Source organism: Acipenser ruthenus, chromosome 9, assembly GCF_902713425.1.
Source record: "Acipenser ruthenus chromosome 9, fAciRut3.2 maternal haplotype, whole genome shotgun sequence".
Classification (NCBI taxonomy): Eukaryota; Metazoa; Chordata; class Actinopteri; order Acipenseriformes; family Acipenseridae; genus Acipenser; species Acipenser ruthenus.
The window spans coordinates 8,421,091-8,436,128 of NC_081197.1; the positions used below are offsets into that span (position 1 = coordinate 8,421,091).

General features: G+C 37.5%; 2 protein-coding genes across 6 annotated transcripts; one reads left to right on the forward strand and one right to left on the reverse strand.

The window, feature by feature from the left end:
* Positions 1-693: 693 nt before the first annotated feature.
* Positions 694-6,082, reverse strand: LOC117972956 (putative lipoyltransferase 2, mitochondrial). Of its 5 annotated transcripts, none has more exons than XM_059031055.1 (5): positions 5,946-6,082; positions 4,674-5,420; positions 4,125-4,223; positions 3,240-3,260; positions 694-951 (listed from the first exon to the last, which is right to left on the reverse strand). In XM_059031055.1, the coding sequence occupies exons 2-5, from the start codon at positions 5,128-5,130 to the stop codon at positions 842-844; spliced, it is 687 nt and encodes a 228-aa protein (XP_058887038.1). In that variant the 5' UTR covers positions 5,131-5,420; positions 5,946-6,082; the 3' UTR covers positions 694-841. The 5 variants fall into 5 exon arrangements, with proteins under 5 accessions (XP_058887038.1, XP_034779415.2, XP_058887039.1 ...); XM_034923524.2 differs by having other exon boundaries at positions 5,980-6,079; XM_059031056.1 differs by lacking the exon at positions 5,946-6,082 and adding an exon at positions 5,611-5,909.
* Positions 6,083-12,941: 6,859 nt separating this feature from the next.
* defbl1 (defensin, beta-like 1) lies at positions 12,942-14,991 on the forward strand. The gene is made up of 3 exons (XM_059030547.1): positions 12,942-12,996; positions 13,770-13,890; positions 14,429-14,991. Exons 1-3 carry the CDS (start codon positions 12,942-12,944, stop codon positions 14,451-14,453), a joined length of 201 nt encoding a protein of 66 aa, XP_058886530.1. The 3' UTR covers positions 14,454-14,991.
* Positions 14,992-15,038: the final 47 nt, after the last annotated feature.

A 15,038-nucleotide genomic window follows, 5' to 3' on the forward strand; every position in this document is an offset into this window, starting at 1 on the left:
ATGGAAGACGCCAATGCATGACAGCCTCATATGAGGATACAATTTTTTCACCATATAAAGCAATGGAAAAAAATGTCAATGAACAATATATTTATTATGTGTCCAAAACTACCTTTTTTCAGCTATTTTTAATATTTAATGCATGGAAGTGGAAAGCTAATCAGTTGATAATACTGATGGCTGTATTCTTTTTTCCAATGTGCGTAACACCTTTCTTGTTTTTCAATTTGCAAATTGGAAGATGTTGTAATAAAATGTACCAGCACAATGCATTTAACGTCACAGGAATCTATAAGTAGATGAACAAATGCCTTAAAAAAATGCACTTTCTCCAGTGTACATTTAATTAAAATCAGAATGCCTGCAGTACATACATCGGCCACTAGATGTCAACTAGAATAGCATCGTACAGAACTGTGGCAGATATTTGCTGTGACCACCACACTGCATAATTTCTGCTTGACAAAAGACACACTTAGGCAGGCAGTTTTGCAGTGAACGGGTATATTTAAATGCATGTGATATTTCAAGAATTTTGGAATCTGCAATAAACAGAACCAAACTGTAAAAATAATAATAATAAAAAATCTTTCAGTCCTAATTAACTTTGCAAAATAAAAGAGGAGTTTGTTGTTTTTAAAAGGTTGCGTGTTCTGCTCATACGTTCTCTGGGACAATTCTTTGTTTGTATATCTGGTAGGGGTCCTGTCCCTCGTCCACCTTTTTGACCCTCGTGTAGCCCAGTACCATGCCTGCCACAATCGCAGCAAAGAGCAGAAGGATGAAGACGACGTATATGTAGGAGTGGTGGTCCTGGGCAGCAGCCCTGGAAGAGTTGTAGTCACTGAATTTGACACAGGGTCTGGCCTGCGTGTTGTTCAGCTGAGATTCTGAGAGCAAGGGCCGCAGTGTGTGGTGGAGGCTGCCCATGCTGCCTGGAAGAGAAACCCTCTGAAAGAAGATACACACGGTTTGGGGTTATAGATACAGAAAAGAAAAAAAAATTACCAGTCTGAAGTGTAGGGTTGTTTGGCATACGTGTAAATATGTATTTTCTTTTGAAAAACAAATATCCTGTACCATACCATGCTTAGAAATCTGCTTTCAGCTTTCCGGTCAGTAACCAGCTACTTCCCCTACTGGCCAACATGCTTTGCAGTCAGCGACATTTTGATTAAAATGCATGTTTGCTGTAACTATTTTTTTTAAACATCACATACGTTATGTAGCCTACATACTAGATGGAAGTGCGTGACATTAATTTATTAGCCATTTCCCCTTTTTAGCTGCTGATTGAGCTTGTGTATGTCTCTCATTTTACAATGATTCATGCTTTTATCATACTGTTCATGCCAGTGCTTTTACAAAGGGGTACTACAGAACACCGAGTACTGTGATTATTGATCAAATTCATTGATCAAATTCCTGATGAATAACAAATAAATGGTTTCAAGAACAGCTGATGACACTTGAAAAAAGCATCTACCACAGCAACCACAAATACTAACCTCTGCAATACACAATGAATAATTCAGTATTGTGTTCGGGCGTGATTGTGGCATGTTTACTTTTTCTGTGTTTTTGTTCACATTACATTGCCTTTAATAAACTTATATTTAATATTGAATGTTTTCCTTGAATGGGCCTATTGTAATGTTTCAGTTCTGTGCTAATCTAACCACTTGAAGGTGTGCAAACACATCTAAGCACCCTTTGAAGTGGTTAGATTATCGCCAAAGTGTGAGGTTCTTCGGCAATAGTCCAAAACTACAATTTTCCACATGAAATTCAACTTCAGTTAAAGTGAAATGAACGTGCCGAAAAAAAAAAAACGGAAGTCTGGAAAATGAATGCAACTACAACTAAATGAGAAGTGAGAAGAGAACTTTGTTATGCTAATGAGAAGCTTAAGAGTGTTCTGGATTTATTAAAGAGAACATGTAGCTTCAAAAGTCACAAATTATAATTTTATTTTTTACATTACCCTTACTATTTTATGGTGTTTCTGGTTTAACAGTTAAATTGTGATATGATTTGAACTATCATGCCTTTTATAGTCCATGCCACAACTAGCAACTGTGCAGCTTGTCACCTTACAAAATATATAGCAGGGGTAACATTATCCTTTACACTAAATCATCTGAGGTCAAGGGCAACCATTCAAAATCCTATACAAATGATCTAAGTACCAGGTTTGTGCTGGAGACACCGCCCCCGCCTTTCATTTACAGAACTATTCATTAAAACAACGATTTCATTTAATTTACAAATATCAAACTACTATTCCTCTGCTTCGATTTATTGTTTGTATTCATGTTTTTAAATGCTGCTTTTAGTTTAGAGAAATGTGTTATAATTATAGTGAGCAACTACCATCAGATCAACTACTGTGCGATTTCTTTCAAACAATTCAAATCGTCACATTGACTAAAATTTCACACGTTGCGTGAATTCATTCCGAGAAGACAAAAGCCGTGATTTTATTTGGATGTGTAGGCCCTAACCCACATACTTCTAAACCAAAGAACATCCTCGATCAAATAGCCATAGAATGGATGCTGTAATCTTAACTTGTTAATCAACTTGGAGCCAGGAAAGCAGTTTCTTTGTCAACTAAATTTTGCTGCAACACGAACAGGAATTGTTTAAAAAATACATATATATTCTGTGCAAAATTACAAAACTCAGATCACCTGCTAGAAGTAGTCGATCCTTTGAACTAATAGTGTAGTCCTTTAAGTCATGTTTTACTTTTACTGTGTCTAACTGTGTACTGTATCATACAATGAAACACGCATCATTCTGCTTTACCTGATTACAGATGTTGTCTTTCTTCTTTGTCAAGAACCTTGTCCATGAAATGTGAAACGATCCGCAGGCTCTCACGAGTCTATCCTTTGTGTACAACTAGTGCTACCTATGAGCATGCTGCCACACACAAAGAGCAAATACACCCACTAAAAACACTGAAACAAATTCCCACCCCCAAGAAGCCGGAGCACTTCAGTTAACCCTTTACAGGGAAAATTACCAATCCATCTATCTAAATCACAGATCTTTTTTAGTAATATTCTTAGTAGTGCTAGTTTCCTCATTGAGTAATAAGCACTGTATTTTATATTGGAACTCTTCCACTCCATGTGTCTGAGGCATATAACAAAGGCTGTTGTGACGTGCAGCTAACATGCACACTCCTTTCGGTCAATAAAATGATAACACTTCAGTTGTTGATGAGTTACCTGGTAATTCAGAAGTCAGATCTGCAGACATTTAAAGGGTGACAAAAGAAAAGGTCATAGGCCAATCTTTATGAGCTTGGCAGATTATGCTGGTGTTAATATTCAATAATGTTCATTTGTTTTGTGTAGATAAACAACAGTCCTATAATCTACATATTTCAGCAACTGAAATCTGTGCCATAAAATAATAAATCCTTTAAACTCCTAAAAAATAAAATATGCCATACAGGCATGCTTCGATAGAGCTGCTGTACTAATTTAATATACAAACTGATGTTTTATTAATATTAATGATTCAAAGTAGTTTATACCAAAAACACAAAAAATAGCAATGTTTTGTACAAGTCACACTTTACAAGCAGTAATAAATGACCAGCACTCTTTATTGTACAGTACAGCAATCAAATCAAGATCCATCTGTCGCTTTGGCTAAAACATATCCACTGACTGTAAACTGAAATATCATTCTATGTCAGCAGATGGCAGCAAAGGATCTAACAGTGCAGTACAGGTAATCCAAACTGCACAAAACAATACAGTTAGGATTTGATATCATCTAATGACAAACATGGACAGGGATGCATTCCTAGAGACATTCACACGGACGCTGCATCTTCAAATCTTTCCTGTTTCTAATATCAGAAGAAACTTTAAGGCAGATGCTTGGGGGGAAAATGGTGATTTTGGAATCAGGCAACACAGGCTCAAAAATAAAAATGCTTTGTGCGTATTTTTGTTCATGAGGATCATTTATTCTTTTTGGCCTTCAGTTTATTGAAAGAGTGCAATTAAACTGCTCTGCAAAGGCTTCAAGGAAGGGCTGTGTGGTCTCCGAGACAGAAACCTCCTTCTCCAGTTCCCGACTCAAAGTGGTAACTCCCTTACCCACAATCCCACAGGGGACGACATGCTCAAACCAGGTCAGGTCAGTGTTGCAGTTCAACGCTAAGCCGTGCGAGGTGATGTATCTTCCACAGTGTATTCCTGAAAAGAATGGTATAAAACTGAATCACGAAGTACCAAAATACAATACATGAATTCCAGCTTGATGCTTTAACTCTGTTGGTTTGGCTCGTAGGTTATAATTGTACACAGCAAACACTTGGTGAAAAGTGAGTTAAAAACAGACTTGAAAGGGGAAAACAGAAACTTGGAATATTCCCAGAACATTATCATAACTGAAGCCCTTCATGCAAAACACATATCTCAACATGTCATATATCTTTAATGTTTTTCTATGTTACCAAGTTTCACAAACGCCATGGCCTTGCTTTGTGTCAAAATGCAACAATTGAGGAAAAGCCTAGCAATTAGGGATCCCAGTTCATACCCAACTACAGGTTAATGTTAAAAGAAAATATAAAGTGTTTATAAGTAATTCTAAGAACCCTGTATTTCATATCTTAGTCGTTCTAAATGATAAACGATACTTACCAATAGCACAAATCTTATTGTCCCCCACCCACACCCCTGTATCAGGGGATGTAGAAGCCTTGATCCCAAACCTGCTGCACAGGTTAATCACAGTCCTCTCCAACTCACAAACATACCAGCGGACACTCTTCTTAAAGCAGCCCAGATTGAGGATGGGGTAACACACTAATTGCCCGGGGCCGTGGAAGGTTATCAGTCCACCACGACGAGTCCGGAAGAAATCAGCCCCAAGACCTTTCAGTCTCTCCTCCTCGTCGGTAGGGTAAGGGGCTTGCCTGATGCCGATGGTGTACACTGGACGGTGCTCGCACAAGAGGAGGGTGTTTGGCCGCTGGTCGGGAGGGCAGGTCAGGGAATCCAGGTGCTGACGGATGTAATGTTGCTGGACCTGCAGGGCACGTCCATAAGGAATCCGTCCCAAGTTAACCACCCTAATAGCTGACCTTGGAATAGTCATTATTTATGTTTTTTAGCAACTAATAAATATATATCTTTTCATCATCAGATTTGAGTTAAGTCACATATAAATCTGTTCAGTGCTTGTTCTGTTGTTCTATGAGACTGAGACTCTTACACTGTACACGTGTTTCCATCCCTGGTTGTGAAAGCTACGCTTTGGTCTTGCGTCATAGATGTTTTCAATAATATATGTCCTGCCCCTGTTGAGTGTGCTGATCCAGTGATGAATGCAATATCCAGAATGTTTACAAAGAGCAGCAACCCCTCAGCTTCACTCATAACAAGGAGCTGGAAACAGAAAAAAGAAACAAGTGAAAAAAAAGAAAAGAAAAAAAAACTAAAAGCTTTGCTTTAGACATCTAGGACTTTACTGCACCAATTACAAATATTAGATTAGTAACAACGATCCTATGGTTTTAAGAAGGAGACTTGAAAGGTCACGAGCAAGTAAAACACAATTGCTATATTGCAAAACTACCATCATTTCTCAACCTTATCACCAAGTTCCTGCCGATCTAGGAGAATCTGCCTGCATATGCAACCATCTGTGCTCACACGATACGTGCTGCTTTTACGCATGTTTTAGGGTACTAGGCAATGTATTGTTAGTATATTAGATTAATACCCTTAGCCATCAAACACAAGTTTGAACTAGGTGAAAAAACAAACTTAAACTTAAAGGACGCATTGCCTCAGAAGGTATTGAGACCTGAACGACTTATTATACACATACAGTGTTTTTAAAGACCTAGCGTAGTATTAGTGGAACGACGCATCATGTTTGTTTTAATAAAGTTTAGTTTTTCAAAATACCTTTTGAACCATTTATTATCCGAAAATCACTCACCAAACCAAAACTCGTCCAAATTCTACAATCTTTAAGGGCGCAGCCATTTTAATCCAGCTGATCATTCACTTGTCAACTGATAACTTTATTAACAAAAATAAAAAACACAGGCCGCACTGTGAGAGGCATTTACACTTTCAGAGACAATATTCAGTAAATAGAAAGCATGTTTAATTCTCACTCAGATACATATTTTTAAAGTACCATTCTAGAGTATGGATTAATATATGCTATTGTTAAAGTATACTAAAATTAATAAGCATAGGGAATGCACACTAGTAGGAAAAAACAGTAACATAACAAGCACATTTACCACGAAAGACTTCGGGATAGCTGTCACAATACATCTAATATAGGGTTACCATATTTGAACTTACAAAAAAGAGGACACTCTGGAGAGGGGGGGGGGGGGGGGGGGGGGGTTGGTGTATCTACCAACTCAAGTTGTATTAATATGTGTTTATATATATTATATATATATATATATATATATACACTGTGTACTACACGTCTACACATCTACAACAAGTGTTATAGCCTCAGAAATCAATGTCATTCAAATTTAAATGTACCTTTTTACATGTGGGGAGTCATTTTCTTCTGTGCTTCCTCCTGATGTGCTCATCAAGTAGCCATAAAAGAAAGTCTTTGCCTGAAATGTGATCCCTTTCAGTGTCTATTTATTTTTTTTAAAAAAAAGTGTAATGGCCTAAAAAAAACAACGAATTTAAATGTCTTTTTACATCCACCAGTCCTTTTTCAGTCCTCTTCCTCCTGATGTGCCCATGCATACTTCTCTGTAGATCGCACCTTTCTCAGCAGTGGTTGATTGCTCATCAAGTAGGCATGAAAGTCTTTGCAAGACGTTTGTCTGAAACTGTACTGTACAAGTAGAATCCCTTTCAGCGACTCAACAGTCAAGTGGTTCCTTTCCTTTGTCCACTGGCTTTGTATCAGTGAGAAAACTCGCTCTACATTTGATGTTCGAAAAATGTCTTAATCACCGTGGATAGTTTGTCCTGTGACAGAAAGAACGACTTAAAGGCCGGAAACATCTGTAGCAGCCTTGTAATGCCTGGGAATAAGGACAGCCATCGTGTCTTGCTGTGAGAAAGCAGCTTTCTGTATTTGATATCAACAAACTCACAGTACTCTTTCAGATGCTCAGTTCGGACAGTATTGGTAAATTTTAAAAATAATGTTCTCAATGTCAACATCCAGTGTGTCTGCCCCATGATGGACATAATTGTTCAAAATGTGTGCTGGGCAACCCACACCGATTAAAGTCCTCTTCTGCAACAAATTCTTTAAGTTTGCAAACACGTTCTTTCCTCCTTCATCACGCCGGAGTCATCCGAAATTTGTATTGCAGTTGTCCCCCGTAAACGCGATACACTTCTCAAACAAACCGTTCTTTTCCAGAGTTTCCTTGACGTATTGCGCAATCGTATCGGCAGTCTCATTAGGTGTGTTCTGGACCTCGATTAATTTTGACTGCAAACCGCCGTTCTTCCAGTCAAAATACTGAATTATTACGGGGAATATTTTCACTGAACCGTGATTGCTTCCATCTGTAGCAATTCCACAGTAAGCTATGTCATTTTCTTCAAGCGCTTTTAGAGCAGTGTCAACAGAACGCGGTGCAAGCACAGAGTTAACAATCGCTTCTGTCTTGGTTCGAGCACTGGAACATTTCTCAGACTCAGGGAATGTCTTCTTCAACAAGACAGAAAGAAGTGCAATCCATTGACTTGAAACTATTGTGATGCTTAACGGTGTGAAATGCTAGAGCACCCTCAGCTGCAGTAAGAGCATCCTCTGATTTGCTGCCTGGTTTTACAAAATAATCTGTTAATTTTGCTAATGAGCTCTCTCCTCGAACTGCCTTCTTATGCTTCTCAATTCCACATGAGATTGTAAATCAATAGCACCTTTATTTGCCACAGAGACGTAAGTACCAGCTCTACATACCAAGCACTCGGCTTCCAATTCTACTCGACCACTTCGAAAACACGGAAATTGTGTTTTTAATAGTAATACTGCAGTCAATTTACACTTTCGTTTTGGCATTGTGTTCGGTGGTAGGTGTCTTCATTTAAATAAAAGTGTTCAACAATTTCAAATCAAATTCTAGACTATTTCGCACCTGCTGCCACTTACCCCGCTTCTAGCTCTGCAGTGTCAGTTGGCTACGCTCGTGTCTGCACTATGGAAGCGTATTGCTGCCACACATAAAAAAAAAAATTATTACTTAATTACTTGATGACGATCACGTAATTACGTGATAGGGAACTAACACCTCGTGGAAGCTCACAGGAGCTGCTGACAATCCTTAACAGCAAGTTCCAAAGAGTAGATATTATTAAAGTAAATAATACGATCGAGGCTGTATGCAAGTTCAGTTTGTTCTTATTACGTGATAACTCCATATCACGTAATTACGTGATATATATATATATATATATATATATATATATATATATATATATATATATATATATATATATATATATATATTTTATGTGTGGCAGCAATACGCTTCCGTACTGCACAGACGTTAAAGGCCTCTTCTAAACACGCACGGCACACACCGTTCGTTATAGGGTATATGCACACTGGGAATTGTAGTTCAATGGAAAGAGCAGGGCAAAATCCCGGAGATTTTTAGAAATTTAAAAAACCCGGCCGGACGGAGATTTAAGGACCAAAAAAGAGGACATGTCCGGGAAAAAACGGACGTATGGTAACCCTATCTAATATTTACCATAAAGTATAATTTGCCAAAAGATTTGCATATTATGTTATTAAAAAAAATCATAATTAAACATTCTACAAGATACTGTGCTAGTTACATATTTTAAAATATGTATTCTTCTCTAAATTGAAGTAAGTATTTGGCGGGTAAATGCTGGACTGCGGAAGTTTCTACACTAGTAGCTATAAGTTAGCGGTGCACCGTCTCAGCCTTTTCTCAGCTTAAACCCTGGTGGACAGGTGCAGTGTTTTTTTAGGTAATTGGATTGCAGTAATTGTCTCCACCTGAGTTTCACACTACAGTTGAGGGATATCATATTTAACATTGTCCCTTTGGGCTCCATTTGCTTTAAGTGCACTAGATTGTCAGTAACCCTCCGTATTGACACACTTGTTTTTTTGTTTGGAGGGGAGTGCTCTGGAGAAATGTATTATTGCTGCCTTAAGGTTTTCAGCTGAACATCAGACTGCTCAGTTTCAACAGCCCTATAAATGCTATAATGCGTCCCGGCTCAAATTATTCAGATGTATTTTCTTGGCTCCTGTTTCTCCCCATATGTACATTTTGCCATCATTTACATTCTCATTTATGGCAGAAAACAAATAGGATGTATATCTATGGTTCCCGATACAGGATAGTCTGCTGCAAACCTTCAAAAAACACGAGAAATTCACATATGACATATGTAGAAAAAGAACATTTGCTTTATATACTGTGAATGGGCCCATAGGAAATGACAGTTTAATGAAACAAATCAAGCAAACGTGGTTTGGTCAATCTTCCTTGGAATGATGTGTTTATCAAGTTAAAATGTTAATTTAATTGGGCCCGTAATGTGATTTTCATGACCAAGGGGCTTGAAATTTAAATTATATTTTATTTAAAAAAAACCAAAAACAAAAAAAAAACACAAGGACCAACAAATTACAGAACACAGTGGTGATGAAGCAGTTTTGAGAGTTACATACTGTAGGATGAGTTTTCAATGTCTTCAACATTTTCCACACTCTTCCTAATAGTCTGTTGTTTCCTGTTGGATTCATGAAGTTTCAATTCAAGCAGCACCTTAGTGCAGTTTACTGGCTGCAGTAAACATATTAGCAGTCTGATCCCAGGATTACTTGGATCACAGTGCTCAGATCTGGCTTCTGTAGGCCACACTTTACAAACTATATTCAGCAAAAGTATACCCAGCAAAACTTTTAATGACTTCCCTTGTGTAGTTATTGTGCAGCCTGGCCATTTTCAGCCACTGGTTTGGCTCCTGTAGTTCATTTTCCCAAATCACTTACCCCAATTAAAAGACTATTCTTTTGCTCGTCATGGTGGAAGGAATAATTGTAGCAAACCTACTGTGGCCGTCTTTTAATTTCATTTAATGAGGTGGACAGGTGATTAGGATATGTTTCTGGAATTTTGTGGAGGTCGATCATATAACTGGACCTGTAAACATGCTAAGTAACTTAGTGTATGACCACACACCAAAAGGACCCAGTCTTCTTTTATTATTATTACTTTATTTAGCAGACGCCTTTATCCAAGGCAACTTAAAGAGACTAAGGTGTGTGAACTATGCATCAGCTGCAGAGTCACTTAGAACTATGTCTCCCCCGAAAGACGGAGCACAAGGAGGTTAAGTGACTTGCTCACAGTCACACAATGAGTCAGTGGCTGAGGTGGGATTTGAACCACTGGACCACACAGCCTCCTATTGGGTAAAAAGTAACTTATCTTTAAGCACATTGTTGAAATTGGTTGAACACTGTACAGTATGTTGTTTAGATGAGGCTTTAAATTATACCATGAAGCCAAAAATAACAGGTTGTCAAAATGACTGAACATGTGTGGCTGATTCAAGGCACTCTGTCACTTAAACTAAACCCTTTCTGATTATTCTGGTTAAACTGTAGCGAAAACAAGGAAATAAAAAATATTCATACTTGAACAAGGCGGACGTGCGTCTTTGAACTGTGTTCTTACTAGTTTTGTTAGGGAGCGTGTTGTGGGTTTTTTTTTCTTGGGGGTGCAAAATCTATTAAAAATATTTAAAGGAATGCAATTTAAAGGGTACATAAGGACCTTTTTATTTTATTGTGTTACATGTTCCCATGTGTTGCTGCAACTGTTTACGTAAGGTGTGTGTATTGTTTTATTTATTTATTTATTTATTTATTTATTTATTTACTTACATTTTGACCACTTTTTTCAACTTTTAAATTGCATTCCCTGCCTCAAGGCGGCTTCACATGTCCCCTCATGGACCTCTCAGAACTACATTTCCCATCATCCTCCTGCTCATTGGTAAATCCATCTCAGTTACATATGTGTAACACAATAAAATAAAAAGGTCCTTATGTACCCTTTAATGCAATTACAATGCAGTCAATGGAAAGCAAAATTTACAGTTGCATTTATGGACTTTACAGATTTTTAAATTTCAGTGCAATTCATAGGTTATATTAAGTGACATGTTGCTTTATATTAAGTAACCAATACAACAACAAAAAAATGCAACGCATACATTTAATAGACCACAATTACACAGCCTGTGTACAAGTGCACAGGTTAGGCTTTGTTGGTTTCTTTTTTGTTTCTGTCATATTTTTTGTGAACTCTTCTCACTTTTATAGTAGCCATGTCATTTGAATCTTTAAGCAGCCAAATATGTCTTTGTAAAAGGATTTTTTTAATGCATAAACAATGGATCTGATATGTGATGTCACACCAATATTGTCTTTCAGGTTCATTTGTAACCACTGCTGCGACCCCAGAGATGATCAACTCCTCCATCATCACAACTCTGTTCCTGGCTGGCTACGATGATCTGGAGGATTTCAGATACCTGCACACTACTGCCAAACATTTCACTGACAGATAGACTGCCTCCTGGCATACCTAATGATATTTATATCCAAGTGCTGACTGCAGTGACTGCCTTAGAGAAAAGCCTCCATGAGCCCATGTGTATTTTTATATGCAGTCTATCTGTCAATGAAATGTTTGGCAGTAGTGTGTTTTTCCCCAAGCTCTTGTATTACTCGCTTGCCCAGATTAGGACTGTTTCTTATATAGACTGCTTATTTAAGATGTTTTGTCTCCATTCATATGCTTCTGTTCAATTTGCCATTCTGGCTGTGATGGCCTATAACAGATATGAATCAATCTGTAACCCTCTACTGTATCACAGCACAATGACACCTTGCATGGTCTTAAAGCGCCTGTTGATGGCATGCTTACTACCTTCTTCAATTGTCCTGGTTGTTGTCCTTTTACACCTATGTGTTGTCACGTTTTTCAAAGGCAAAAAGGTAAATTTGGAGAAATAGGTACATTTTCCAAACAAGAGGCTCTTCCTTCCTCATTGAAACCCAACTTATAATGTCGTTACTCATCTGGCCCCAAACAGTTAAAAGTATTCAAATACAATGCTTCTTCATTGCCCTTTTTTAATTTTTATATTTTTATTTTTACAGGGAAGACCCTCAATACAATAAACTGATTTTCACCAACGGAACACACATATCTCTTTAGCCATTCCTTGAAGTTCTGGTTTTTCACAGTACTGTATTATTTGTCCCTGTTTCATCACTTTTGTTTTGTTACAATTAACACTTTAATCTGAATGGCCATTCAAAGCACATAGTGCCTATTCCAAATAGCCTCGGTTTCCCGTAATGCAAACGCTTAACCTAAGGTTTTAAATCACAAAAACAGTGATAAACCTGTCTAAATACAACGATTAATATCAATTCAAAATAAACTGTAAGAACTGGTCTTCAAAAAGAAGGTTGTTCAGCAGTATTACATTTTTGTATCAAATACCATTTTTAAACGTTTCCCACCAAAAATGTATAAACAGTCTTTTGTTATGCTTTCTGGTGTACATCAGTCCGACATTTTCAACATCAGGAGAAACTCATTTTGTGTCTCCTGTAGCTATTCTTCAGAGTAAATGAGTGTCCCATGATAAGTAGTGCCAAAGACATTTTAATAGATGAAGGGGCCTCTTTTTTTCTCAATGTGATTAAGTCAGACAGGAGCTTAGTTATATTCCCTCGGTCCAATGAATTGGTTATATGCATGTAAGTAGCAGTAGCATCATCACGAAAGTCTGCTCCTCCCTCTTTATTAAGTCTAAAAAGATCAGCTGCAGTTGACTACAGATACACAGGAAAGCAGTTTTAGAGATACCTAACCTTCATCCACCATGAACCGTCAAAATTGCATTCTCTTGGTTCTATTTGCATTCTTGGCAATAACTTGTAAGTTTTATTTTTCCGTTTCAATGGTTGTGTGTATAGGTAGTCTCAGAGAACATGGCTGAATTGTAAGCAGGTGATATTAGATGGTGCTTTGTCTTGTTTTAATGGATTTTTTAATGTACTGTGTTAATGTTGCTTTGTTTTCATACTCATACAATTAAAGTATTGTATAAACAAGCTTTTTGTTATAAACTCAGTAAGAACTGGTCATGCAAGATACAACTTGGGAATGCTTCTATGTTAATTATTGAACATATACGCATCTAATCCATTGGTTATATTAGGTCTGAATGTGTGACTGTATGCCAGCTATATATATTTAGGCTTGATTAGTCTTCCTATAGGCACAGTATATTAAAGGAGTGCTGAACAGGCTTTACAATCCATTTTCTTACCTCTTATTAGCACTAGCCTCATTATTAAGCATGGGTCCCATTTACTTTTATAATACATATTGGTGATTACTCTTTTAATTGTAATGAAAGCAAGTCTTGAAGAGCAAGCACAGCAATGAAAATGCCATTGTTTTTAAACAGTGTCTTGATCTTAGGAGGTGGAAAAAGAAGGTAAAAAATATTTAACATTGTGTCTGTTCGTTGCAAAGTCAGAAATGTAGCAAGGAACTATGAGTACCATTGAACCATTCATAATGCATTAAAGGGTAGTGCCTCATCATTTAACATGGCATTTGTAGATTCTTTTATCAGGGTATGGAAAAAGAAAGGTGTTTTACCATTAGAGTTATACCACCTATTTGTACTGTATATTTGCAGGTGAAGTAGGAGTTGTCACAAGCCTGCCTTGGGGTTGTTCCAGCTACAGTGGGACCTGTCGTGTAGCTTGCCTGCCTGCGGAGTTACCTTTTGGACCTTTTGGCTGTGCTAAAGGATTTGTGTAAGTATGTATTTGAATTAAGCTTCGAGGAAAGCCATGGAGACATGCATGTTGTATAACATAACATGGATGACCTACAATTGGCAGTAGTGTGATAGACTCAATACCATGATGCCTGAAGGGTTAAATAGAAAGGGAAAGTCGATCGTTATATCATTAACTATGTAGTAAATGACATTACAAACACATTAATAGATTGAAATAGAATAAAGTGAGTGTAGTTGCCGCGGCATCAAAAGCCTGTAAGTGCCTCCACTGTTTGTTTTCAAACACACTTTCCCTTGACAAACATATGTTAAGCATATCGAAACGTTGGGAAGTTGGCTCTTTTGAGCAAAAACTCAATACATATGTCTTGGGGCTGAAGGGCAGTGATTGTTAAAAAGACTGGCACTGTGACTGTTTATAGAAATGTATGTATTAGTTCCTGGGACCCACCTGGAAATGAGGTGGCTTTATCCTGGTAAAATGTTTGTAGATCTCCAATTCAAACACACACTTACAAACATATTGATATAGTTCGTTTTTGCTTTTTCAGGTGCTGCGTATCACAAATCCTATGAAGATGAACAGCTCCATAGAATTAGAGTGCTTCCCTTTGATGTCTTGTGTTAGTCTACTGAAGACAGTGACCCCTGCCAGTCGCTTACAGGCGTCTAATGGAACCTGAACAAAACCCCCTCCCTGGCACTTAGTACAATACCAGCCTTTCTAATAATTATCCACTTCTTATCAGTCCCAAGCCTACTAATAAAACACAGCTGTTTAACAACAGCAGCACCTGATTGTGGCTGTGGGTCTGGAGCTGCTCCATACCTCCATAGCTTTTCTGGTTTCTGCAGCATTCTTTGGCTTTACCTTTCCTCTTAAGCCGCAATGTTTTAATTCACAAGATTTGCATGAGCTGACTCCAATTGCATACTACTATTAATATTTGATATAATCAGCTTTTGCTTTTTGTTTAATAAGAGTGCTTACTGTCTTCAGTTACAAATGATTGCAACTTTTTTTTTACTGCCATGTATGTTACCATGTTTCTGTGAAAAAGAAATGTTTTTAAGTATCAGAATCTTGTTTATTCCATGTTTTGTTTTCACCCACAAATAAAAAAAAAAAAAAAATATATATATATATATATATATATATAT

What these genes read in the sequence shown, in the direction of transcription:
- LOC117972956 (XM_059031055.1), bottom strand. Translation starts at nt 5,130, where the DNA reads ATGACTATTCCAAGGTCAGCTATTAGGGTGGTTAACTTGGGACGGATT. An exon ending in CAATAAGATTTGTGCTATTG is followed by an intron (nt 4,224 to 4,673) that starts GTAAGTATCGTT and finishes CATTCTTTTCAG; the next exon opens with GAATACACTGTGGAAGATAC. An exon ending in CGTCCCCTGTGGGATTGTGG is followed by an intron (nt 3,261 to 4,124) that starts GTAAGGGAGTTA and finishes AAATGTCTGCAG; the next exon opens with ATCTGACTTCTGAATTACCA.
- defbl1 (XM_059030547.1), top strand. Translation starts at nt 12,942, where the DNA reads ATGAACCGTCAAAATTGCATTCTCTTGGTTCTATTTGCATTCTTGGCA. An exon ending in TGCATTCTTGGCAATAACTT is followed by an intron (nt 12,997 to 13,769) that starts GTAAGTTTTATT and finishes GTATATTTGCAG; the next exon opens with GTGAAGTAGGAGTTGTCACA. An exon ending in GGCTGTGCTAAAGGATTTGT is followed by an intron (nt 13,891 to 14,428) that starts GTAAGTATGTAT and finishes TTGCTTTTTCAG; the next exon opens with GTGCTGCGTATCACAAATCC.